This window comes from Carcharodon carcharias, chromosome 22 (assembly GCF_017639515.1).
Source record: "Carcharodon carcharias isolate sCarCar2 chromosome 22, sCarCar2.pri, whole genome shotgun sequence".
NCBI classification, from domain to species: Eukaryota; Metazoa; Chordata; class Chondrichthyes; order Lamniformes; family Lamnidae; genus Carcharodon; species Carcharodon carcharias.
In genome coordinates, this window is record NC_054488.1 from 60,060,763 (window position 1) to 60,087,452 (window position 26,690).

The 26,690-nt window shown below is 56.1% G+C and overlaps 2 protein-coding genes across 4 annotated transcripts in view; one reads left to right on the top strand and one right to left on the bottom strand.

The window, feature by feature from the left end:
- The first annotated feature begins 442 nt into the window (after positions 1-442).
- stxbp4 (syntaxin binding protein 4) overlaps positions 443-26,690 on the top strand; it is a 253,195-nt gene continuing 226,947 nt past the window's right edge. The window contains exons 1-2 of one of the 3 annotated variants that reach the window (XM_041217070.1): positions 443-498; positions 26,500-26,564. In XM_041217070.1, the coding sequence (XP_041073004.1) occupies positions 26,542-26,564 (23 nt within the window). In that variant the 5' untranslated portion in view covers positions 443-498; positions 26,500-26,541. Of the gene's footprint in view, positions 499-20,968; positions 21,058-24,112; positions 24,440-26,499; positions 26,565-26,690 lie in introns of those variants that run through there. The other 2 variants (XM_041217068.1, XM_041217069.1) reach the window with 2 other exon arrangements.
- LOC121293685 (basic proline-rich protein-like) lies at positions 5,785-11,646 on the bottom strand. Its single transcript, XM_041216853.1, has 2 exons — positions 11,540-11,646; positions 5,785-8,167 (listed from the first exon to the last, which is right to left on the bottom strand). The coding sequence occupies exons 1-2, from the start codon at positions 11,644-11,646 to the stop codon at positions 5,785-5,787; spliced, it is 2,490 nt and encodes an 829-aa protein (XP_041072787.1).

A 26,690-nucleotide genomic window follows, 5' to 3' on the forward strand; every position in this document is an offset into this window, starting at 1 on the left:
CTCCCGGGTATCTGTTATTCTATATATAAACCAGCCAAATCCCTCGATTAGATTCGAGTCTGTAACTCACTCCCGGGTATCTGTTATTCTATATATAAACCAGCCAAATCCCTCGATTAGATTCCAGTCTGTAACTCACTCCCGGGTATCTGTTATTCTATATATAAACCAGCCAAATCCCTCGATTAGATTCGAGTCTGTAACTCACTCCCGGGTATCTGTTATTCTATATATAAACCAGCCAAATCCCTCGATTAGATTCCAGTCTGTAACTCACTCCCAGGTGTCTGTTATTCTACATATAAACCACCCCGAACCCCTCAATTAGATTCCAGTCTGTAACTCACTCCCGGGTATCTGTTCCTTCCAGTTAATTCCCTGTATTTGCTCCTTTGATTGCAGGGCTATTTATGAGGAATTGGATGTTGCTTTAAACAACAGCAGAATTCACCGCAGCAGGACACCAGAGTAACCCTGACCCCTGCACAGCTCTTGTTGGTAAGTAGTTGTTGTTCAGTTTCAGTTCTGTGCCAGAGTTCCCTGTATGGCACAGGCAGTGTGCCGGTAAGGGCTGGGGGGTGAGGTTTATGCTGGGGGTAGTGTGTGCTGGGGCTGTGTATGGTGCACCAGAGCTGCGGTGTGTCCAGAGAACCTGGGTGGGTACAGGGTAGGGTGCGCTGCGCAGGGTAGGGTGCGCTGCGCAGGGTAGGGTGCGCTGCGCAGGGTAGGGTGCGTGGCGCAGGGTAGGGTGCGCTGCGCAGGTTAGGGTGCGCTGCGCAGGGTAGGGTGCGCGGTACAGGGTAGGGTGCGCTGCACAGGGTAGGGTGCGCTGCGCAGGGTAGGGTGCGCTGCGCAGGGTAGGGTGTGCGGTGCAGGGTAGGGTGCGCTGCGCAGGGTAGGGTGCGTGGCGCAGGGTAGGGTGTGCGGTGCAGGGTAGGGTGCGCTGCGCAGGGTAGGGTGCGTGGCGCAGGGTAGGGTGCGCTGCGCAGGGTAGGGTGCGCTGCGCAGGGTAGGGTGTGCGGTGCAGGGTAGGGTGCGCTGCGCAGCGTAGGGTGCGTGGCGCAGGGTAGGGTGTGCGGTGCAGGGTAGGGTGCGCTGCGCAGGGTAGGGTGCGCTGCGCAGGGTAGGGTGCGCTGCGCAGGGTAGGGTGCGCTGCGCAGGGTAGGGTGTGCGGTGCAGGGTAGGGTGCGCTGCGCAGGGTAGGGTGTGCGGTGCAGGGTAGGGTGCGCTGCGCAGGGTAGGGTGCGCTGCGCAGGGTAGGGTGCGCTGCGCAGGGTAGGGTGCGTGGCGCAGGGTAGGGTGCGCTGCGCAGGGTAGGGTGCGCTGCGCAGGGTAGGGTGCGTGGCTCAGGGTAGGGTGCGCTGCGCAGGATAGGATGCGCGGTGCAGGGTAGGGTGCGCTGCGCAGGGTAGGGTGCGCGGTGCAGGGTAGGGTGCGCTGCGCAGGGTAGGTGCGCTGCGCAGGGTAGGGTGCGCTGCGCAGGGTAGGGTGCGCTGCGCAGGGTAGGGTGCGCGGTGCAGGGGTAGGGTGCGCTGCGCAGGGTAGGGTGCGCGGCGCAGGGTAGGGTGCGTGGCGCAGGGTAGGGTGCGCTGTGCAGGGTAGGGTGCGCTGCGCAGGGTAGGGTGCGCTGCGCAGGGTAGGGTGCGTGGCGCAGGGTAGGGTGCGCTGTGCAGGGTAGGGTGCGCTGCGCAGGGTAGGGTGCGCTGCGCAGGGTAGGGTGCGCTGCGCAGGGTAGGGTGCGCTGCGCAGGGTAGGGTGCGCTGAGCAGGGTAGGGTGCGCTGCGCAGGGTAGGGTGCGCTGCGCAGGGTAGGGTGCGCTGCGCAGGGTAGGGTGCGCTGCGCAGGGTAGGGTGCGCTGCGCAGGGTAGGGTGCGCTGTGCAGGGTAGGTGCGCTGCGCAGGGTAGGGTGCGCTGCGCAGGGTAGGTGCGCTGCGCAGGGTAGGGTGCGCTGAGCAGGGTAGGGTGCGCTGCGCAGGGTAGGGTGCGCTGCGCAGGGTAGGGTGTGCGGTGCAGGGTAGGGTGCGCTGCGCAGGGTAGGGTGCGCGGTGCAGGGTAGGGTGCGCTGCGCAGGGTAGGTGCGCTGCGCAGGGTAGGGTGCGCTGCGCAGGGTAGGGTGCGCTGCGCAGGGTAGGGTGCGCTGCGCAGGGGTAGGGTGCGCTGCGCAGGGTAGGGTGCGCTGCGCAGGGTAGGGTGCGTGGCGCAGGGTAGGGTGCGCTGCGCAGGGTAGGGTGCGCTGCGCAGCGTAGGGTGCGTGGCGCAGGGTAGGGTGCGTGGTGCAGGGGTAGGGTGCGCTGCGCAGGGTAGGGTGCGCGGTGCAGGGGTAGGGTGCGCTGCGCAGGGTAGGGTGCGCTGAGCAGGGTAGGGTGCGCGGCGCAGGGTAGGGTGCGCGGTGCAGGGTAGGGTGTGCTGCGCAGGGTAGGGTGCGCGGTGCAGGGGTAGGGTGCGCTGCGCAGGGTAGGGTGCGCGGTGCAGGGGTAGGGTGCGCTGCGCAGGGTAGGGTGCGCTGCGCAGGGTAGGGTGTGCGGTGCAGGGTAGGGTGCGCTGCGCAGGGTAGGGTGCACTGCGCAGGGTAGGGTGCACTGCGCAGGGTAGGGTGCGTGGCGCAGGGTAGGGTGCGTGGCGCAGGGTAGGGTGCACTGCGCAGGGTAGGGTGCACTGCGCAGGGTAGGGTGCGCTGCGCAGGGTAGGGTGCGTGGCGCAGGGTAGGGTGCGTGGCGCAGGGTAGGGTGCGCTGCGCAGGGTAGGGTGCGCTGCGCAGGGTAGGGTGCGCTGCGCAGGATAGGGTGCGCGGTGCAGGGGTAGGGTGCGCTGCGCAGGGTAGGGTGCGCGGTGCAGGGGTAGGGTGCGCTGCGCAGGGTAGGGTGCGCTGCGCAGGGTAGGGTGTGCGGTGCAGGGTAGGGTGCGCTGCGCAGGGTAGGGTGCACTGCGCAGGGTAGGGTGCACTGCGCAGGGTAGGGTGCGTGGCGCAGGGTAGGGTGCGTGGCGCAGGGTAGGGTGCGCTGCGCAGGGTAGGGTGCGCTGCGCAGGGTAGGGTGCGCTGCGCAGGATAGGGTGCGCGGTGCAGGGGTAGGGTGCGCTGCGCAGGGTAGGGTGCGCTGCGCAGGGTAGGGTGCGCTGTGCAGGGTAGGGTGCGCTGCGCAGGGTAGGGTGCGCTGCGCAGGGTAGGGTGCGTGGCGCAGGGTAGGGTGCGCGGTGCAGGGGTAGGGTGCGCTGCGCAGGGTAGGGTGCGCTGCGCAGGGTAGGGTGCGCGGTGCAGGGGTAGGGTGCGCTGCGCAGGGTAGGGTGCGCTGCGCAGGGTAGGGTGCGCTGAGCAGGGTAGGGTGCGCTGCGCAGGGTAGGGTGCGCGGTGCAGGGTAGGGTGCGCTGCGCAGGGTAGGGTGCGCTGCGCAGGGTAGGGTGCGCGGTGCAGGGGTAGGGTGCGCTGCGCAGGGTAGAGTGCGCGGTGCAGGGGTAGGGTGCGCTGCGCAGGGTAGGGTGTGCGGTGCAGGGTAGGGTGCGCTGCGCAGGGTAGGGTGTGCGGTGCAGGGTAGGGTGCGCTGCGCAGGGTAGGGTGCGCGGTGCAGGGGTAGGGTGCGCTGCGCAGGGTAGGGTGCGCTGCGCAGGGTAGGGTGCGCTGCGCAGGGTAGGGTGTGCTGCACAGGGTAGGGTGCGCTGCGCAGGGTAGGGTGTGCGGTGCAGGGTAGGGTGTGCGGTGCAGGGTAGGGTGCGCTGCGCAGGGTAGGGTGTGCGGTGCAGGGTAGGGTGCGCTGCGCAGGGTAGGGTGCGCTGAGCAGGGTAGGGTGCGCTGAGCAGGGTAGGGTGCGCTGCGCAGGGTAGGGTGCGCTGAGCAGGGTTGGGTGTGCGGTGCAGGGTAGGGTGCGCTGCGCAGGGTAGGGTGTGCGGTGCAGGGTAGGGTGCGCTGCGCAGGGTAGGGTGTGCGGTGCAGGGTAGGGTGCGCTGCGCAGGGTAGGGTGCGCTGAGCAGGGTAGGGTGCGCTGAGCAGGGTAGGGTGCGCTGCGCAGGGTAGGGTGCGCTGAGCAGGGTAGGGTGCGCTGCGCAGGGTAGGGTGCGCTGAGCAGGGTAGGGTGCGCGGTGCAGGGTAGGGTGCGCTGCGCAGGGTAGGGTGCGCTGCGCAGGGTAGGGTGCGCTGCGCAGGGTAGGGTGCGTGGTGCAGGGTAGGGTGCGCTGCGCAGGGTAGGGTGCGCGGTGCAGGGTAGGGTGCGCTGCGCAGGGTAGGGTGCGCTGCGCAGGGTAGGGTGTGCGGTGCAGGGTAGGGTGCGCTGCGCAGGGTAGGGTGCGCTGTGCAGGGTAGGGTGTGCGGTGCAGGGTAGGGTGCGCGGTGCAGGGTAGGGTGCGCTGCGCAGGGTAGGGTGCGCTGCGCAGGGTAGGGTGCGCTGCGCAGGGTAGGGTGCGTGGTGCAGGGTAGGGTGCGCTGCGCAGGGTAGGGTGCGCGGTGCAGGGTAGGGTGCGCTGCGCAGGGTAGGGTGCGCTGCGCAGGGTAGGGTGCGTGGCTCAGGGTAAGGTGCGCTGCGCAGGGTAGGGTGCGTGGTGCAGGGTAGGGTGCGCTGCGCAGGGTAGGGTGCGCGGTGCAGGGTAGGGTGCGCTGCGCAGGGTAGGGTGCGCTGCGCAGGGTAGGGTGCGTGGCTCAGGGTAAGGTGCGCTGCGCAGGGTAGGGTGCGCGGTGCAGGGTAGGGTGCGCTGCGCAGGGTAGGGTGCGCGGCGCAGGGTAGGGTGCGCTGCGCAGGGTAGGGTGCGCCATATGCCATCAAACGCTGATTGACATCCAACAGGGTGAATTCCTGAGCTCCATGGCGAGTGGAAGCTGCCGAGGGAGGTGAGGCCCTTTAGGCTGCAGCATAGAAAAGAGGTTTTGATCCAACAGAGCCCTGGTGTTAATGAACATGAACCTCCTTCCATCCCTCTTCATCTCACCCTGTCAACATATCCCCTACTCCTCTCTCCTTCGTGTGTTTATCTAGTCTCCACTGAATTGTAAGTCCGCTCTTCGCCTCAGCCACTCACTGTCATTCTCACCGCTCTCTGGGTAAAGACATTTCTCCTGAATTCCCAGATGGGTTTATTATATTCATGGCCCCTCGTTTTGGTCTCCCCATCAACTGGAAACATTTTCTCTACATTTGCCTTATCAAAACCTTTCAATATCTAAAACACCTCGCTCAGGTCTCCCCCCACCCCCCACACCACAGCCTTCCCTTTGCAAGAGAGATCAATCCCAGCCAGTCCAGCTCCAGCTATTCCTGGTAAGTAGATCCCCTCAGTTGTGGGTATCATCCTTGCAAATTGTTTTTGCTCCTTTTTCAGTATCTTTATATCGTGTTTATAATCTGGAGCTCAGAACGGGGGTGGGGGTGGGGGTGGGGTTGGGGGTGGGGTGGGGTGCTGGGGGGCCGGGTGTGGGGGTGGGGTGCTGGGGGGCCGGGGCCATCAGGGTTTATGTAAGAGTTGAACATTATTTCTCTGTTTTTTTAACTCTTTCCCTCTTGGTGAACCCCAATGTTTGGGTTGCATTTTGATGCCTTTTACTAAGCTGCATCACTTTGTGATTTGTGTATCTGCATCGACCTCGAGGGCCCTGTGCTCCTCTAACCCATTCAGGCTGTACCGACCTCACTAGTCTCCCTGCCAAAGTGCAATACCTCAAACCTATCCATATTATACAGCTGGGGAGAGGGTATCAGAACATCTGGGGCCACTCCCACAGGCTGCCCTCTCCAATCTCTCCTGCACGTTCCTCTCCCAGTATTTAATTCAGTCTCCAGCTTACAAATTGAATACAGATTGAATTTAGCGGCAAGTATTGGATCTGGGGCTCAGAACCTGTCTAACAATGGGCCTGGGCTTCTCTGGGCCTGGGATTCTCTGGGCCTGGGCTTCTCTGGGCCTGGGATTCTCTGGGCCTGGGCTTCTCTGGGCCTGGGATTCTCTGGGCCTGGGCTTCTCTGGGCCTGGGATTCTCTGGGCCTGGGCTTCTCTGGGCCTGGGCTTCTCTGGGCCTGGGATTCTCTGGGCCTGGGCTTCTCTGGGCCTGGGCTTCTCTGGGCCTGGGCTTCTCTGGGCCTGGGATTCTCTGGGCCTGGGCTTCTCTGGGCCTGGGCTTCTCTGGGCCTGGGCTTCTCTGGGCCTGGGATTCTCTGGGCCTGGGCTTCTCTGGGCCTGGGCTTCTCTGGGCCTGGGATTCTCTGGGCCTGGGATTCTCTGGGCCTGGGCTTCTCTGGGCCTGGGCTTCTCTGGGCCTGGGATTCTCTGGGCCTGGGATTCTCTGGGCCTGGGCTTCTCTGGGCCTGGGCTTCTCTGGGCCTGGGATTCTCTGGGCCTGGGCTTCTCTGGGCCTGGGCTTCTCTGGGCCTGGGATTCTCTGGGCCTGGGATTCTCTGGGCCTGGGATTCTCTGGGCCTGGGCTTCTCTGGGCCTGGGATTCTCTGGGCCTGGGATTCTCTGGGCCTGGGATTCTCTGGGCCTGGGCTTCTCTGGGCCTGGGATTCTCTGGGCCTGGGATTCTCTGGGCCTGGGCTTCTCTGGGCCTGCAGCCTCTGGGCCTGGGCTTCTCTGGGCCTGGGATTCTCTGGGCCTGGGATTCTCTGGGCCTGGGATTCTCTGGGCCTGGGATTCTCTGGGCCTGGGATTCTCTGGGCCTGGGATTCTCTGGGCCTGGGATTCTCTGGGCCTGGGATTCTCTGGGCCTGGGATTCTCTGGGCCTGGGCTTCTCTGGGCCTGGGATTCTCTGGGCCTGGGCCTGGGCTTCTCTGGGCCTGGGATTCTCTGGGCCTGGGCTTCTCTGGGCCTGGGCCTGGGCTTCTCTGGGCCTGGGATTCTCTGGGCCTGGGATTCTCTGGGCCTGCAGCCTCTGGGCCTGGGATTCTCTGGGCCTGGGATTCTCTGGGCCTGCAGCCTCTGGGCCTGCAGCCTCTGGGCCTCGGCTTCTCTGGGCCTGGGATTCTCTGGGCCTGGGATTCTCTGGGCCTGCAGCCTCTGGGCCTCGGCTTCTCTGGGCCTCGGCTTCTCTGGGCCTGGGATTCTCTGGGCCTGCAGCCTCTGGGCCTGGGATTCTCTGGGCCTGGGATTCTCTGGGCCTGCAGCCTCTGGGCCTGCAGCCTCTGGGCCTGGGATTCTCTGGGCCTGCAGCCTCTGGGCCTGGGATTCTCTGGGCCTGGGCTTCTCTGGGCCTGGGATTCTCTGTGCCTGCAGCCTCTGGGCCTGGGCTTCTCTGGGCCTGGGCTTCTCTGGGCCTGGGCTTCTCTGGGCCTGGGCCTGGGCTTCTCTGGGCCTGGGCTTCTCTGGGCCTGGGCCTGGGCTTCTCTGGGCCTGGGCTTCTCTGGGCCTGGGATTCTCTGGGCCTGCAGCCTCTGGGCCTGGGCCTGGGCTTCCCTGGGCCTGTAGCCTCTGGGCCTGGGCTTCTCTGGGCCTGTAGCCTCTGGGCCTGGGCTTCCCTGGGCCTGTAGCCTCTGGGCCTGGGCTTCTCTGGGCCTGTAGCCTCTGGGCCTGGGCTTCTCTGGGCCTGTAGCCTCTGGGCCTGGGCTTCTCTGGGCCTGTAGCCTCTGGGCCTGGGCTTCTCTGGGCCTGGGCTTCTCTGGGCCTGGGCTTCTCTGGCCTGTAGCCTCTGGGCCTGGGCTTCTCTGGGCCTGTAGCCTCTGGGCCTGGGCTTCTCTGGGCCTGCAGCCTCTGGGCCTGGGCTTCTCTGGGCCTGGGCTTCTCTGGGCCTGCAGCCTCTGGGCCTGGGCTTCTCTGGCCTGTAGCCTCTGGGCCTGGGCTTCTCTGGCCTGTAGCCTCTGGGCCTGGGCTTCTCTGGGCCTGTAGCCTCTGGGCCTGGGCTTCTCTGGGCCTGCAGCCTCTGGGCCTGGGCTTCTCTGGGCCTGGGCTTCTCTGGGCCTGGGCCTCTGGGCCTGGGCTTCACTGGGCCTGTAGCCTCTGGGCCTGGGCTTCTCTGGGCCTGTAGCCTCTGGGCCTGGGCTTCTCTGGGCCTGGGCTTCTCTGGGCCTGGGCTTCTCTGGACCTGGGCTTCTCTGGGCCTCGGCTTCTCTGGACCTGGGCTTCTCTGGGCCTGGGCTTCTCTGGGCCTCGGCTTCTCTGGACCTGGGCTTCTCTGGACCTGGGCTTCTCTGGACCTGGGCCTCTCTGGGCCTGGGCCTCTCAAGGCCTGAGCTTTGTTGTGGGCCTGGGCCTGCCTCTCTGTGGAGCACAGCTCACCAATACGTCAATGTGCCTGTACATCAGGAGTGGCTTGGCCCTGAGGATATGGATCTTCATTAGGATCCGCTGACGGTAAGTCTCTCCTTTTGAAAAAGGCTATGATTGCACTTGCTGTTTGAAGAGTCAGGGAGTCTCGCTAAAGATCTTAGAAGTGTTTGGAAGGAATTATGAAAGATGGTTGCTAGGTAAATAAGTTAACATTATTCCAAATATTATACAATTATAGCCAGATATTAAATGAGATTGCTGGAGAGAAGAGGTTCAGAGCCTGGAGGTGAAAGGTCAGTGCCTGTAAAATTATGGCGGTATAGAATCACAGAATCATACAGTGCAGAAGAGGCCCTTCAGCCCATCGAGTCTGCACCGACACGTGAGAAACATCTGACCTACCTAATCCCATTTACCAGCACTTGGCCCATAGCCTTGAATGTTATGATGTGCCAAGTGCTCATCCAGGTACTTTTTAAAGGATGTGAGGCAACCCGCCTCCACCACCCTTCCAGGCAGTGTATTCCAGACCGTCACCACCCTCTGGGTAAAAAAGTTTTTCCTCACATCCCCCTAAACCTCCTGCCCCTCACCTTGAACTTGTGTCCCCTCGTGACTGACCCTTCAACTAAGGGGAACAGCTGCTCCCTATCCATCTTGTCCATGTCCCTCATAATCTTGTACACCTCAATCAGGTCGCCTCTCAGTCTTCTCTGCTCCAGTGAAAACAACCCAAGTCTATCCAACCTCTCTTCATCACTTAAATGTTTCATCCCAGGCAACATCCTGGTGAATCTGCTCTGCACCCCCTCCAGATCAATCACATCCTTCCTATAATGTGGCGGCCAGAACTGCACACACTACTCCAGCTGTGGCCTCACCAAGGTTCTCTACAGCTCCAACATGACCTCCCTACTTTTGTAATCTATGCCTCGTTTGATAAAGGCAAGTGTCCCATATGCCTTTTTCACCACCCCACTAACATGTGAAGGGGCCAGATTACCACCTGAAATCTAGTTCTGTTTGTTGTTTGGTACATAAGAAGCAGCAGTGGACATATGTTCCCATGAGGCTGCTCCTCCAGTCAATAAAATCATGGCTGATCCCAGGTCTCAACTCCATTTTCCAGCCCACACCCTATATCTCTCGATTGCCTTAGTGTCCAAAACCTATCGACCTCTGTCTTGAATATAGTCTTCATCTGAGCGTCCACAGCTCTCTGGGTTGGAGAATTCCAAAGATTCATAACCCTTTCAGTGAAGGAAATTATCCTCATCTCAGTCCTAAACAGTTGTCCTCTTATCCTGGGTCTGTGACCCCAGTTCTAAATTCTCCAAACAGTAAAACAACCAGTCAGCATTTACCCTGCCAAGGCCTCTTAGAATTTTCTACGTTTGAGTGAAATCACCTCTCATTCTTCTAAGCTCCAGAGAATATGAGTCCATTCTACTCAGCTAGCAGGGTAATGGATGTGACAGCAAGTTGGAGTGGAAGAATCAATGAAATAATATTGCCTTCATCCCTTTTGAACAGCTAACAGGGACTGTGGTTGAATCAGATCCAAAGGACATTTGAGAAAATGGAAGCAGTTCTACCTTGAAGATGCACAGTGATGCTCAGCCAGGAGATACAGATTGACACTGCAGCACATGCTGAAGCCCAGAGTTTACTGATAGTGGATCTACACAGGCCCAGACTGAAGCTCCCGAGTACAGTCACTCTTCACACTAACAGGATTGTGATCAGGAACACATTGAGTCATCAGTGGGAGACACGGCACTTCCTCCACTGAATGCCAAGATTCACAATCACGTAACATATCTTGTCGGTAAAAAAATGCTCCCCATCCCATCGCCAATATTCCCCTTCAAAAACTACATTTTATTAATCTCTTAGACATGGGTTCCATAAACTTTCAGCTTCTTCCTAAAGAAACGCAACTACAAATCCCAACTCCTTAAATAAAGAAACATATTTTAACCATGTCTTTTGGGATCAGGGTGTGGGAGGGGGGAAAGGGGAAGAAATCAACGGAAAACAGGAGAAAAGGATGTGTTAAAGATGAAGTTATAGCCTGAAAAAATTAAAGAAATAAAATTTGGGTGAATCATTTTACTTTCACTGGGGTACAGTTCCACACACACTGACTCTCACTGGGCTACATTTCCACACACACTGACTCTCACTGGGGTACAGTTCCACACACACTGACTCTCACTGGGGTACAGTTCCACACACACTGACTCTCAGTGGGGTACAGTTCCACACACACTGACTCTCACTGGGGTACAGTTCCACACACTGACTCTCACTGGGGTACAGTTCCACACACACTGACTCTCACTGGGGTACAGTTCCACACACACTGACTCTCACTGGGGTACAGTTCCACACACACTGACTCTCACTGGGGTACAGTTCCACACACACTGACTCTCACTGGGGTACAGTTCCACACACACTGACTCTCATTGGAATAGTTCCACACACACTGACTCTCACTGGGGTACAGTTCCACACACACTGATTCTCCAGTTCCACGCACACTGACTCTCACTGGGGTACAGTTCCACACACACTGACTCTCACTGGGGTACAGCTCCACACACACTGACTCTCACTGGGGTACAGTTTTACACACGCTGACTCTCACTGGGGTACAATTCTGCCTGGGTGGCAAAATTCAGGGACTGCATGATGCCATTGACACCAAGCTCTCTAACATCCAAGTGAAAAAAGCTTTTTTTTTATGAGACTTCCATGACCTTGGTACATCCTGAAGTGCTGTACAACTAGTGTGCTGTTTCAATGTAGGGAATTATATAAGGAATGACGTGAAGTGGTGATTTGAAATTGAAAGAAACATTTTGAAAAGGGTTGGAGTATTTGTAACAATGAATGTATGAAGTCTCTCGTACTTCATGTTCTGAGTCAATGTTTTAACAGCATTGTTTTTTTCAGGACTCTGCTGATAGTTCAGTGAGGTTATCACCTGAGGCATTGAGCCTCTGAGATTGACAGGGGTCCTGGTTCATTCCTGTTCTGTGCTTTTCTTTCCATAAATATACTTTATTCATAAAATATCTAAAAAAAACCATTACCAAACATTACAATGTCCATCAGAGACAGTGCAATGATATTCAGATTTTCTACATAGAACATGTTGCACTCCGAGATGCTTCAATCCAATTGTGATACATGTAATATTTACTGTAGACATTCAATGTTAGTCATACAGCCCGAGGGGTCTATACAATTCCCAGTCCCTCGGTGCACAATGGCAGAAAGGCCTTAGACAGTGACCTTTCTCAGAGAAGAACACTGGCTTGACGTCAGTGGAAGTTTATCCTGGAATGGATGGACCTGTCTGGCTGTGACCAGGTGTAGCTACGCTGCGCTCCAGCTGCAGGGTCGCTGAAGACATCGTACAACTTAGCATCTTTTACTGTTTCCAGTAGAAGTCCGGACATGGCGCCCAGTCTGTTGTCGGCCCTGCCGGATCGTCCAGCTCCATCGATGATGCAGTTGAAGTCACCGCCCAGAGTGACCGGCCTGGAAGTCGCCAGCAGCAGTGGGAGCTGCTGAAGGACGGCCGGCCGCTCGCTATTTTGTGCCGGGGCGTACACGTGAATTAGCCGGAGTGGAGCATTCTTGTACAATACGTCTGTGATGAGGAAGCACCTGCCCACTGCCTCCTTGACCTCAGAGATAGTGAGGTTGCCTCCCCGCAGCAGAATACCCAGGCCGGAGGAACAAGAGTCGTTTCCTCCCAACCAGATCGATGGCCCATGGGGCCACCATGGTGACCATTGCCTGTAGGAGCTGAGGTGCGGGATCGCACACTCCTGCAGAAACAACAGGTCAGCTTTGATCTGGGCAAGGTAGTCCAGGGTCGCAACACATCGCGTAGTAGATTTAATGCTGCGCACGTTAATGGACACAATCTTTATCCCCATTCAAAAGCATTTTGTCGCTTACCAGACCTGTTGTCCGTGACAGTTCCAGTCCTTTAGCCTGTTCCTTGTCTCACTTATAATGGGCTGAGGGAACCATCCTGGTTCGCCCCATTAGAAAAGTTCCATCCAGGTGACATTGGGGGATTTGTGCAAGGCGCGAGGTTTGGATTGTTCTCTGGAGAAGTCTCTCCGATCCATTCCCCCTCTGGGGCGTTGCTGCTCCTGGCTTCCCGGAGCTGGGGTGCACTGAGCACTTCACTGCTCCCAGCTTCCTGGGGTTGGGGTGCGCTGGCCTCTTCACTTTGAGGTTGAAGTTGAGGTGCGCTGGCCTCTCCGTTGTCTCTAATGTTTTGCAGCTTGGGTTGTCTTCTCCTCCAGCTCGCCAGAGCTTCGCCGCTTCTTCTGTAGGTGTCTGAAGAGCAGCAGCCCCTGTGGTCCATGCCAGATGGGAGACACCTCCTCCTGCTCTCTGGTAGGTGGCTTGGACCCTTCTGGGCCCCTTCTTCTTTTTGGTCGTCTCCACCAGCTGCCTGTCCTCCAGTTGGTCCTCTGTTGGTTTCTGGTGCATTGATTCGATCTGCTGGGGAGTGGGAGGTTCTGGGGACTGTGCCATCTGCTGCCTCACTCCTTTCCTTCCCCTTATCCCTCGCTCTGTCCTCCTTTGTCCCATTCTGTTCACTGGAGGCCTTGGTGGGTAAAGGTTTCGATGTCACTGGGCTAGTAATACAGAGATCCAGGGTAATGCTCTTGGGACCTGGGTTAAAATCCCACCACGAATGGGGGAATTTGAATTCAATAAAAGTCATTAAAAAAATCATGAAAACCCATCTGGTTCATTAATGCCTTTAGGGAAGGAAATCTGCCGTCCCTACCTGGTCTGGCCAACATGTGACTCCAGTTCCATGACAACGTGGTTCCCTCTGAAACTTCCATCAAACACTAGAAAATCAGTAAGGAATGAAACCGGACAGACCACCTGGCATTGACCTAGACACTGGAAGCAACAACGGCAAACTCAGCCCTGTCTCCCTACCAAAGTCCTCCTGGGGGCTTGTGCCAAAATTGGGAGAGCTGTGTCCCAGACTAGTCAAGCAACAGCCTGATATAGTCTTACTCATAGAATCATACCTTACAGATAACATCCCAGACACCATTCCTAGGCAGGACAGACCCAGCAGAGGTGGGGGCACAGTGGTATGCAGTCGAGAGGGAGTTGCCCTGGGAGTCCTCAACATCGACTCCAGACCCCATGAAGTCTCATGGCATCAGGTCAAACATGGTCAAGGTAACCTCCTGCTGATTATCACGTACAGCACCACACCACCCCCTAACCCCCTAAGCTGATGAATCAGTGCTCCTCCATGTTGAACACTACTTGGAGGAAGCACTGAGGGTGGCAAGGACACAGAATGTATGCTGGGTGGGGGATTTCAATGTCCATCACCAAGAATAGCTCTGTAGCACCACCACAGACCGAGCTGGCCAAGTCATAAATGACATAACTGCTAGACCAGGTCTGCAGCATGTGGTGAGGGAACCAACAAGAGGGAAAAACATACTTGACCTCATCCTCACCAACCTGCCTGCCGTAGATGCACCGGTCCAAGACAGCATCGGTAGGAGTGACCACTGCACAGTCATTGTGGAGATGAAGTCCCGTCTTCACATTGAGGATACCCTCCATCGTGTTGTGCGGCACTAACACCGTGCTAAATGGGATAGATTTCAAACAGATCTAGCAACTTAAGACTGGGCATCCATAAGGCGTTGTGGGTCATCAGCAGCAGCAGAATTATACTCGAACGCAATCTGTAACCTCATGGCCCGGCATATCCCCCACTCTACCATTACCATCAAGCCAGGGGATCAACCCTGGTTCAATGAAGAGTGCAGGAGGGCATGCCAGGAGGGGAGTAATGGTGTCAAACTGGTGAAGCTACAACACAGGACTACTTTCATGCCAAACAGCAAGTGATAGACAAAACTAAGCAATTCCATAATCAATGGATCAGATCTAAGCTCTGCAGTCCTGCCACATCCAGTTGTGAACACTACTTGGAGGAGGAGGCTTCACAAATATCCCCATCCTCAATGATGGGGGAGCCCAAGACATCAGTGCAAATGATAAGGCTGAAGCATTCGCAACAATCTTCAGCCAGAAGTGCTGAGTGGATGATCCATCTCAGCCTCCTCCAGAGGTCCCCAGCATCACAGGTGCCAGTCTTCAGCCAATTCAATTCACTCCACGTGATATCAAGAAACGGTTGAAGGCACTGTATACTGCAAAGGCTAAGGACCCTGACAATATTCCGGCAATAGTACTGAAGACTTCTGCTCCAGAACTTGCCGCGCCCCTAGCCAAGCTGTTCCAGTACAGTTACAGCACTGGCATCTACCCGGCTATGTGGAAAATTGCCCAGGTATGTCCTGTACATAAAAAGCTGGACAAATCCAACCCGGCCAATTACCGCCCAATCAGTCTACTCTCATCATCAGTAAAATAATGGAAGGGGTCATCAACACTGTTATCAAGCGGTACTTGCTTAGCAATAACCTGCTCACTGATGCTCAGTTTGGGTTCCATCAGGATCACTCAGCTCCTGACCTCATTACAGCCTTGGCTGAAACATGGACAAAAGAGCTGAACTCCTGAGATGAGGTGAGAGTGATTGCCCTTGACATCAGGCAAAATTTGACCCAGTGTAGCATCAAGGAGCCCTAGCAAAACTGGAGTCAATGGGAATCAAGGGGAATCCGCTGGTTGGAGTCATACACAGCACAGGAAGATGGTTGTGGTTGTTGGAGGTCAGTCATCTCAGCTCCAGGAAATCATTGCAGGAGTTCTTCAGGATAGTGTCCTCGGCCCAACCATCTTCGGCTGCTTCATCAATGACCTTCCCTCCATCATAAGGACAGAAATGGGGATGTTCACTGATGATTGCACAATGTTCAGCATCATTCGCAACTCCTAAGATATTAAAGCAGTCCAAGTTCAAATGCAGCAAGACCTGGACAATATCCAGGCTTGGGCTGACAAGTGGCAAGTAACACTCGTGCTACACAAGTGCCAGGCAATGATTATCTCCAACAAAAGAGAGTCTAACCAATGCCCCTTGACATTCAATGGCATTACCCTGAATCCCCCACCATCAATATCCTAGGGGTTACCATTGACCCGAAACTGAACTGGATTAGCCATATAAATATCGTGGCTACAACAGCAGGTTAGAGACTGGGAATCCTGCAGCGAGTAACTCACCTCCTGACTCCCCAAAGCCTGCCCACCATCCACAAGGCACAAGTCAGCAGTGTGATCAAACACTCGCCACTTGCCTGGATGAGTGCAGCTCCCACAACACTCAAGAAGCTTCACACCATCCGGGACAAAGCAGCCTGCTTGATTAGTACCACATCCACATGCATTCACTCCCTCCGCCACTGATGCATAGTAGCAGCAGTGTGTACCATCTACAAGATGCACTGCAGAAACTCACCAAGGCTCCTCAGGCAGCACCTTCCAAACCCACGACCACCACCACCTAGAAGGACAAGGGCAGCAGACATATGGGAACACAACCACCTGGAAGTTCCCCTCCAAGCCACTCACCATCCTGATTTGGAAATATATCGGCCGTTCCTTCACTGTCACTGGGTCAAAATCCTGGAACTCCCTCCCTAACAACACTGTGGGTGTACCTACACCACATGGACTGCAGCGTTTCAAGAAGGCGGCTCACCACCACCTTCTCAAGAGGCAGTTAGGAATGGACAATAAATGCTGGCCCAGCCAGCGACACTCACATCCCATGAATGAATTAAAACAGAGAGCAGTTGGAGGGCAATTCTTCCCGCTGATTGGGAGTCTAGCATTGAGAGCACAATCAAGAAGTTGGAGCCAGGCCTTTCGTGAGTGAAATTCGGAAACACTTCTACACGCGGGGTGGGGGTGGGGGAGGAGTTTGGAATTCTCTTCTGCAAATGGCAATTGAATGGTCATTTATTGTTTCTGTGTTCCTTAAAGGAAGAACATATAGATTTTATTGGTTGCATTCTTGCCTCTGAGTCAGAAGGTTATGGGTTCAAGTCCCAGTCCTTGACATAAGCACACAACCCGGACTGACAGTCCTGTACAGTACTGAGTGAGCGCTGCACTGATGGAGGTTCCCCAATTCGAATGAGCTGTTCAACAAGATCTGCTGTTTCAGATCATGAGATCATAAGAAATAGGAGCAGGAATAGGCCATTTGGCATCTCAAGCCTGCCCTGGAATTCAATTAGATCATGCCAGATCTGATTGTGGGCTGAACTTCACTTTCCTGCCTGTCCCTCATAACACTTCACTCCCTCATGGATCAAATATCTGAATATATTCAAGGCTGAGATAGACAATGACCAGTCTCCACTGCTCTCTCTTTGGAAGAGAATTCCAAAGACAAACAACCCTCAGGAAAGAAATTCCTCTCGTCTCTGCCTTAAATAGGAGAGCCCTAATTTTAAACTGTCCCCTGGTTCTAGATTCCCTCACATCACACAAAGAGATTCAAAGGCTCAACTTCAGCAGCAACAGATACAAACCCAGACCCAAACAAAGCTTCCTCTGAAAAGAGCTGGGATTAAAAAAAAAACTGGCAGTCATAATACAAATGGGCAGCATGAGGCAAAATACATAGATGTAAAATAAATCCCATGGTACTATTTGAAGAGCAGGGTGTTTCTTCCTGGTGCCCTGACCAATATTTATCCCTCAATTAAAAATCACTAAAACAGATTACCCTGTCGTTAGCAAATAACTGTTTGTGGGATCTTGCTCTGCAAATTGCTGACTGTGTTTTCTACAAGTGACTACACATCAGAGAGTACTTCAGTTGACTGTGAAATGTTGGAACATCCTGATGTTGTGAAAGGTGCTGTATAAATGCAAGTTATTACTTTAAATAGAAGAAAGAAACGTTCTTTTTGATATTTTCACACAGTAAGGAATAGATATTGTGATATGGAGAAGAGTGGGGCGAAAGCACTATAAGAAACCATTGGATGTTAAAATTAGGTGACTGATGTTTCTGGATGGTTGACCTAAGATTAAGTTAATGGCTTCTGTAATTATTTTTTTAAAATGATTGTTAAATAAAATTGGATAGGATCTCCTGTCTAGTTTCCAATTTTAATATTACCACTTTGTCAACAAAAAGTTTCAAATAGAAATGTAATGTCCTTCTGTCTTTCATTGTTCAAGGGGTAGATACTGAGCGCTGGAAAACAGGGCTCATTTCCCCCACTCTACCTGTTTTTTGTAATCCAGAGTCCACTTACTGCCCCCTCCCCCAGTGTCCACTTGCTGCCCCCTCCCTCAGAGTCCACTTGCTGCCCCCTCCCCCAGTGTCCACTTACTGCCCCCTCCCCAGTGTCCACTTGCTGCCCCCTCCCTCAGAGTCCACTTGCTGCCCCCACCCTCAGAGTCCACTTGCTGCCCCCTCCCCCAGTGTCCACTTGCTGCCCCCTCCCTCAGAGTCCACTTGCTGCCCCCTCCCTCAGAGTCCACTTACTGCCCCCTCCCCCAGTGTCCACTTGCTGCCCCCTCCCCCAGTGTCCACTTGCTGCCCCCTTCCTTAGAGTCCACTTCTACCCCCTCCCCCTGTGTCCTCTTACTGCCCCCACCCTCACTGTCCACTTGCTGCCCCCTCCCCCAGTGTCCGCTTACTGCCCCCTCCCCCAGTGTCCACTTGCTGCCCTCTCCCTCAGAGTCCACTTGCTGCCCCCTCCCCCAGTGTCCACTTACTGCCCCCTCCCCCAGTGTCCACTTACTGCCCCCTCCCCCAGTGTCCACTTACTGCCCCCTCCCCCAGTGTCCACTTACTGCCCCCTCCCCCAGTGTCCAGTGTCCACTTACTGCCCCCTCCCCCAGTGTCCACTTGCTGCCCCCACCCCCCAGTGTCCACTTACTGCCCCCTCCCCCAGTGTCCACTTACTGCCCCCTCCCCCAATGTCCACTTACTGCCCCCTCCCCCAATGTCCACTTACTGCCCCCTCCCCCAGTGTCCACTTGCTGCCCCCTCTCCCAATGTCCACTTGCTGCCCCCACCCCCACTGTCCACTTGCTGCCCCCTCTCCCAATGTCCACTTGCTGCCCCCTCCCCCAGTGTCCACTTGCTGCCCCCTCCCCCAGTGTCCACTTGCTGCCCCCTCCCTCAGAGTCCGCTTACTGCCCCCTCCCCCAGTGTCCACTTGCTGCCCCCACCCTCACTGTCCACTTACTGCCCCCTCCCCCAGTGTCCAATTGCTGCCCCCACCCTCACTGTCCACTTGCTGCCCCCTCCCCCAGTGTCCACTTGCTGCCCCCTCCCCCAGTGTCCACTTACTGCACCCTCCCCCAGTGTCCAGTGTCCACTTACTGCCCCCTCCCCCAGTGTCCAATTGCTGCCCCCACCCTCACTGTCCACTTGCTGCCCCCTCCCCCAGTGTCCACTTGCTGCCCCCTCCCCCAGTGTCCACTTACTGCACCCTCCCCCAGTGTCCAGTGTCCACTTACTGCCCCCTCCCCCAGTGTCCACTTACTGCCCTCTCCCCCAGTGTCCAGTGTCCACTTACTGCCCCCTCCCCCAGTGTCCAGTGTCCACTTGCTGCCCCCTCCCCAGTGTCCACTTACTGCCCTCTCCCCCAGTGTCCACTTGCTGCCCCCTCCCTCAGAGTCCACTTACTGCCCCCTCCCCCAGTGTCCACTTACTGCCCCCTCCCCCAGTGTCCACTTGCTGCCCCCTCCCCCAGTGTCCAGTGTCCACTTACTGCCCTCTCCCCCAGTGTCCAGTGTCCACTTACTGCCCTCTCCCCCAGTGTCCACTTACTGCCCCCCTCCCCCAGTGTCCACTTACTGCCCCCTCCCCCAGTGTCCACTTACTGCCCTCTCCCCCAGTGTCCAGTGTCCACTTACTGCCCTCTCCCCCAGTGTCCACTTACTGCCCCCTCCCCCAGTGTCCACTTACTGCCCCCTCCCCCAGTGTCCACTTACTGCCCTCTCCCCCAGTGTCCAGTGTCCACTTACTGCCCTCTCCCCCAGTGTCCACTTACTGCCCCCTCCCCCAGTGTCCACTTACTGCCCTCTCCCCCAGTGTCCAGTGTCCACTTACTGCCCTCTCCCCCAGTGTCCACTTACTGCCCCCTCCCCCAGTGTCCACTTACTGCCCCCTCCCCCAGTGTCCACTTACTGCCCCCTCCCCCAGTGTCCAGTGTCCACTTACTGCCCCCTCCCCCAGTGTCCAGTGTCCACTTACTGCCCTCTCCCCCAGTGTCCACTTACTGCCCCCTCCCCCAGTGTCCACTTACTGCCCCCTCCCCCAGTGTCCACTTACTGCCCTCTCCCCCAGTGTCCAGTGTCCACTTACTGCCCCCTCCCCCAGTGTCCAGTGTCCACTTACTGCCCCCTCCCCCAGTGTCCACTTGCTGCCCCCTACCCCAGTGTCCACTTACTGCCCTCTCCCCCAGTGTCCAGTGTCCACTTACATGCCCCCTCCCTCCAGTGTCCATTGTCCACTTACTGCCCCCTCCCCCAGTGTCCACTTGCTGCCCCCGCCCCCAGTGTCCACTTACTGCCCCCATCCCCCAGTGTCCAGTGTCCACTTACTGCCCCCTCCCCCAGTGTCCACTTACTGCTGCCCCTCCCGCCCAGTGTCCACTTACTGCCCCCTCCCCCAGTGTCCACTTACTGCCCTCTCCCCCAGTGTCCAGTGTCTCACTTACTGCCCTCTCACCGCCCAGTGTCCACTTACTGCCCCCTCCCCCAGTGTCCACTTACTGCCCCCTCCCCCAGTGTCCACTTACTGCCCTCTCCCCCAGTGTCCAGTGTCCACTTACTGCCCTCTCCCCCAGTGTCCACTTACTGCCCTCTCCCCCAGTGTCCAGTGTCCACTTACTGCCCTCTCCCCCAGTGTCCACTTACTGCCCCCTCCCCCAGTGTCCACTTACTGCCCCCTCCCCCAGTGTCCACTTACTGCCCCTCCCCCAGTGTCCAGTGTCCACTTACTGCCCCTCCCCCAGTGTCCAGTGTCCACTTACTGCCCTCTCCCCCAGTGTCCACTTACTGCCCCCCTCCCCCAGTGTCCACTTACTGCCCCCTCCCACAGTGTCCAGTGTCCACTTACTGCCCTCTCCCCCAGTGTCCACTTACTGCCCCCTCCCCCAGTGTCCACTTACTGCCCCCTCCCCCAGTGTCCAGTGTCCACTTACTGCCCCCTCCCCCAGTGTCCACATACTGCCCCCTCCCCCAGTGTCCACTTACTGCCCCCTCCCCCAGTGTCCACTTGCTGCCCCCTCCCCCAGTGTCCACTTACTGCCCCCTCCCCCAGTGTCCACTTACTGCCCCCTCCCCAGTGTCCACTTACTGCCCCCTCCCCCAGTGTCCACTTACTGCCCCCTCCCCCAGTGTCCACTTGCTGCCCCCTCCCCCAGTGTCCACTTGCTGCCCCCTCCCCCAGTGTCCACTTACTGCCCCCTCCCCAGTGTCCACTTGCTGCCCCCACCCCCAGTGTCCACTTACTGCCCCCTCCCCCAGTGTCCACTTACTGCCCCCTCCCCAGTGTCCACTTGCTGCCCCCACCCCCAGTGTCCACTTACTGCCCCCTCCCCCAGTGTCCACTTACTGCCCCCTCCCCCAGTGTCCAGTGTCCACTTACTGCCCCCTCCCCCAGTGTCCACTTGCTGCCCCCTCCCCCACTGCCCACTTTCCCCCAATCGCCTGGTCCCAGTTAAAACGTATTTCCGGTCTGTCTCAGATCTGCGCATGCGTGCGGGCTGGGCGTGGGGACTACAATTCCCAGAGGGCCCCGCGGCGGCGCCTGCGCAGTGGGAGGGAGTGCGTCTCCGGGACTCGGAGACGCTGCGCGGGGAGCGTGAACTACCAGAGGCCGAGGCTTGGAGCCCAGTGACAGGCCGCAGGTGGGCAAAGGACCAAAACCTGACAGCAGACCGAGTTAAAGTGACAGGAGAGCGGGAGATCAGGGTAAAACACCCTGAAAAACCTGGGAGAAACCTACTGGGGTTTTCCCATTGCCCAGCTGGGTGTCCTCGGGCTGGTATGGACAAGATGGGCCGAATGGCCGCCTTCTGTGCTGTAACTTTTCTATGGTTCTATGGTTCCCCCGCTGTCCAGCTGGGACCTGCTGGTTCCCTCATTGTCCAGCTGGGACCTGCTGGTTCCTTCACTGTCCAGCTGGGACCTGCTGGTTCCCTCATTGTCCAGCTGGGACCTGCTGGTTCCCTCATTGTCCAGCTGGGACCTGCTGGTTCCCATTGTCCAGCTGGGACCTGCTGGTTCCTTCATTGTCCAGCTGGGACCTGCTGGTTCCTTCATTGTCCAGCTGGGACCTGCTGGTTCCTTCATTGTCCAGCTGGGACCTGCTGGTTCCCATTGTCCAGCTGGGACCTGCTGGTTCCTTCATTGTCCAGCTGGGACCTGCTGGTTCCTTCATTGTCCAGCTGGGACCTGCTGGTTCCCTCATTGTCCAGCTGGGACCTGCTGGTTCCCATTGTCCAGCTGGGACCTGCTGGTTCCCATTGTCCAGCTGGGACCTGCTGGTTCCCTCATTGTCCAGCTGGGACCTGCTGGTTCCCATTGTCCAGCTGGGACCTGCTGGTTCCCATTGTCCAGCTGGGACCTGCTGGTTCCTTCATTGTCCAGCTGGGACCTGCTGGTTCCCATTGTCCAGCTGGGACCTGCTGGTTCCCCCGCTGTCCAGCTGGGACCTGCTGGTTCCCATTGTCCAGCTGGGACCTGCTGGTTCCTTCATTGTCCAGCTGGGACCTGCTGGTTCCTTCATTGTCCAGCTGGGACCTGCTGGTTCCCATTGTCCAGCTGGGACCTGCTGGTTCCCATTGTCCAGCTGGGACCTGCTGGTTCCCATTGTCCAGCTGGGACCTGCTGGTTCCTTCATTGTCCAGCTGGGACCTGCTGGTTCCTTCATTGTCCAGCTGGGACCTGCTGGTTCCTTCATTGTCCAGCTGGGACCTGCTGGTTCCTTCATTGTCCAGCTGGGACCTGCTGGTTCCTTCATTGTCCAGCTGGGACCTGCTGGTTCCCATTGTCCAGCTGGGACCTGCTGGTTCCCATTGTCCAGCTGGGACCTGCTGGTTCCCATTGTCCAGCTGGGACCTGCTGGTTCCCCCGCTGTCCAACTGGGACCTGCTGGTTCCCATTGTCCAGCTGGGACCTGCTGGTTCCCATTGTCCAGCTGGGACCTGCTGGTTCCCATTGTCCAGCTGGGACCTGCTGGTTCCCATTGTCCAGCTGGGACCTGCTGGTTCCTTCATTGTCCAGCTGGGACCTGCTGGTTCCCTCATTGTCCAGCTGGGACCTGCTGGTTCCCATTGTCCAGCTGGGACCTGCTGGTTCCCTCATTGTCCAGCTGGGACCTGCTGGTTCCCTCATTGTCCAGCTGGGACCTGCTGGTTCCCATTGTCCAGCTGGGACCTGCTGGTTCCCATTGTCCAGCTGGGACCTGCTGGTTCCCATTGTCCAGCTGGGACCTGCTGGTTCCCTCATTGTCCAGCTGGGACCTGCTGGTTCCCATTGTCCAGCTGGGACCTGCTGGTTCCCATTGTCCAGCTGGGACCTGCTGGTTCCCCCGCTGTCCAGCTGGGACCTGCTGGTTCCCATTGTCCAGCTGGGACCTGCTGGTTCCCATTGTCCAGCTGGGACCTGCTGGTTCCTTCATTGTCCAGCTGGGACCTGCTGGTTCCTTCATTGTCCAGCTGGGACCTGCTGGTTCCTTCATTGTCCAGCTGGGACCTGCTGGTTCCTTCATTGTCCAGCTGGGACCTGCTGGTTCCTTCATTGTCCAGCTGGGACCTGCTGGTTCCTTCATTGTCCAGCTGGGACCTGCTGGTTCCTTCATTGTCCAGCTGGGACCTGCTGGTTCCCTCATTGTCCAGCTGGGACCTGCTGGTTCCCATTGTCCACCTGGGACCTGCTGGTTCCCTCATTGTCCAGCTGGGACCTGCTGGTTCCCATTGTCCAGCTGGGACCTGCTGGTTCCCTCATTGTCCAGCTGGGACCTGCTGGTTCCTTCATTGTCCAGCTGGGACCTGCTGGTTCCTTCATTGTCCAGCTGGGACCTGCTGGTTCCCTCATTGTCCAGCTGGGACCTGCTGGTTCCTTCATTGTCCAGCTGGGACCTGCTGGTTCCTTCATTGTCCAGCTGGGACCTGCTGGTTCCCATTGTCCAGCTGGGACCTGCTGGTTCCCATTGTCCAGCTGGGACCTGCTGGTTCCCAATGTCCAGTTGGGACCTGCTGGTTCCCTCATTGTCCAGCTGGGACCTGCTGGTTCCCATTATCCAGCTGGGACCTGCTGGTTCCCAATGTCCAGTTGGGACCTGCTGGTTCCCTCATTGTCCACCTGGGACCTGCTGGTTCCCTCATTGTCCAGCTGGGACCTGCTGGTTCCCATTGTCCAGCTGGGACCTGCTGGTTCCCTCATTGTCCATCTGGGACCTGCTGGTTCCCTCATTGTCCAGCTGGGACCTGCTGGTTCCCATTGTCCAGCTGGGACCTGCTGGTTCCTTCATTGTCCAGCTGGGACCTGCTGGTTCCTTCATTGTCCAGCTGGGACCTGCTGGTTCCCTCATTGTCCAGCTGGGACCTGCTGGTTCCTTCATTGTCCAGCTGGGACCTGCTGGTTCCCATTTTCCAGCTGGGACCTGCTGGTTCCCATTGTCCAGCTGGGACCTGCTGGTTCCCAATGTCCAGTTGGGACCTGCTGGTTCCCAATGTCCAGTTGGGACCTGCTGGTTCCCTCATTGTCCAGCTGGGACCTGCTGGTTCCCATTATCCAGCTGGGACCTGCTGGTTCCCAATGTCCAGTTGGGACCTGCTGGTTCCCTCATTGTCCACCTGGGACCTGCTGGTTCCCTCATTGTCCAGCTGGGACCTGCTGGTTCCCATTGTCCAGCTGGGACCTGCTGGTTCCCTCATTGTCCATCTGGGACCTGCTGGTTCCCTCATTGTCCAGCTGGGACCTGCTGGTTCCCATTGTCCAGCTGGGACCTGCTGGTTCCTTCATTGTCCAGCTGGGACCTGCTGGTTCCTTCATTGTCCAGCTGGGACCTGCTGGTTCCTTCATTGTCCAGCTGGGACCTGCTGGTTCCCATTGTCCAGCTGGGACCTGCTGGTTCCTTCATTGTCCAGCTGGGACCGGCTGGTTCCCATTGTCCAGCTGAAACCTGCTGGTTCCCATTGTCCAGCCACTTCTGAGGGCAGTGAAGAGTCAAATCAGGTCGGTGTGGGACTGAACTCTCATATTGGATCAGATTAGGTATGGACAGTAAGTTTCCTTCCTTAACAAAAACAGAAACACCTGGAAAAACTCAGCAGGTCTGGCAGCATCGCCGTAAAGAACAAAGTTGACCTTTCGAGTCCTCATGACCCTTCAACAGAACTAAGTTAAAATAGGAGAGGGGTGAAATATAAGCTGGTTTAAGGTGGGGGGGGGAGGGCCTTAATGGACCTTAATGGACCTAATACAATAATCAATAATCCAACAACGTTATGGTTACTTTTATTCGGGACATCTTTTTATTTCCTGACTTTTCAAAAAACTGAATTTGAATGATCAAACTAACCAAGGTGGCATTTGAATTGTTGGTTCTCTGACCACTTCAGGACTGTACCCAAATATGGATTTCACACTCCTGGTAGGAGCTTAAAGGACTATACACACAATTACTCTGTCACAACTTCACAGTAAGAACTTAACCTGGACTTTCCCTTCCTGCCAGAAAGTTACATTGCCTGGTGTACTGTTGGTATACTGTGTAGTGGAGTCTGGAGTGTCACACACAGGATAGCACACAGAGTGTGTCTCACACACAGGATAACACACAAAATAGAGTGTGCCACACACAGGCTAACACACAGAATGGAGTGTGTCACACACAGAATAACACACAGGATAGAGTGTGTCACACACAGGTTAGAGTGTGTCACACATAGGCTAACACACAGGATAGAGTGTGTCACACAGGAGAACACAGGATAGAGGCAAAATACTGTGGACATTGGAAATCTGAAACAAGAACAAAAAATGCTGGAAAAACTCATCTGACCGTCTGTGGAGAGAGGGTTAACATTTTGAGTCCGTAAGAACGGACAGCTGCTGAGTTTTTCCAACGTTTTTGTTCTTATAACACAGGATAGAACATGTCATACACAGGATAGAGTGTGTCACACACAGGAAAACACACAGGTTATAGGGGGAGGCAATGGCATAGTGGTATTGGCACTGGTAATCCAGATACCCAGCATAATCCTCTGGGGACCTGGGTTCAAATCCCACTCTAGCAGATTATGGAATTCAATAAAAATCTGGAATTAAAAGTCTGATGGTGACCAAAAAGCCATTGCTGATTGTTATAAAACCCCATTTGGCTCATTAATACCCTTTAGGGAAGGAAACCTGCTGGCTTCCATGAGACTCCAGACCCACAGCAATGTGGTTGACTCTTAAATGTAAGACACAGGCTAACATGCAAGATAGAGTGGGGATGATGAGTCATACAGACTTGAAATGTTAACTGTCTTCCTCTCTACAGATGCTGTCAGACCTGCTGAGTTTTTCCAGCTATTTTTGTTTTTGTTTATCTTTCCCTTGTCTGCCCTGCTGCTCTTTTCAGCCTCCTACAATAGGTCTTCACTTGGGTTTCTTAATAAGCCCTTTCTCATAATACAGCATTTCATAATGAAGACTGAGTGTGATCTTCAGGTAAAGCAGGATTTGAGAGTGGAGACATTGAACCATTCCTCAGATTTAATCCCCGTTGTAAAGCCAACAGCACCTTTATTGTATTGTGTGACTACTAGGATGGTAAAAGGTGAACTAGATGGTCTTTTACCATCTCACGATTCCTAAGCTAACAGATAAGAAATTAGTCAAAATTCTGCTCTCTAATTTATACTTTATAGTGTATTAATTATAGTTAAAAGTAAAGCTTGCACCTATCTGGGGAAGTAGAAAAGTGGATTTTGTTGGAGGATAGTAATTTCTCTACAGTGCTGGCTGAGAAACTGTGAAAAGCAAAACAGGTGCTACAGCGCCACAACTGGCAGGATGGTGAGTGTGACAAGTTTACATTGGAATGTTCCATTATAGAGGTGGACATAGGAATTTATAATGGAAAAGCTGATAGGAAATGTGCACAGAAGCAAGATTTTTAATTTATCATGAATAGATATATAAAGAGACAGGGATTATTCTCATAAGGTGGGAGAAGCAAAGGTATATTCCAGACTCCCTGCTCCAACCTGTGCACTCTCCTTGTGCTGGCTGTGATGGGGTACAGGAAGTGACAGTGTATTGCTAAACATTCAAATTTGTTTCTTTTGTAGGATCTTGGAATTGATTGGCTGGAGGAGGCGATTTCCACCTTAATGCTAGCCAGGCCTCAACAAAGGTGAGTGTTGAGATCAGCTTCCTCCAGAGGCTGGGTGTTTTCATGAGAGATGATGGAAAGACTTTACACTGTAGGTCTTTACACCGTGTCTTATATTCTTTTGTGAGATTCAGTAGTATAGTGCCT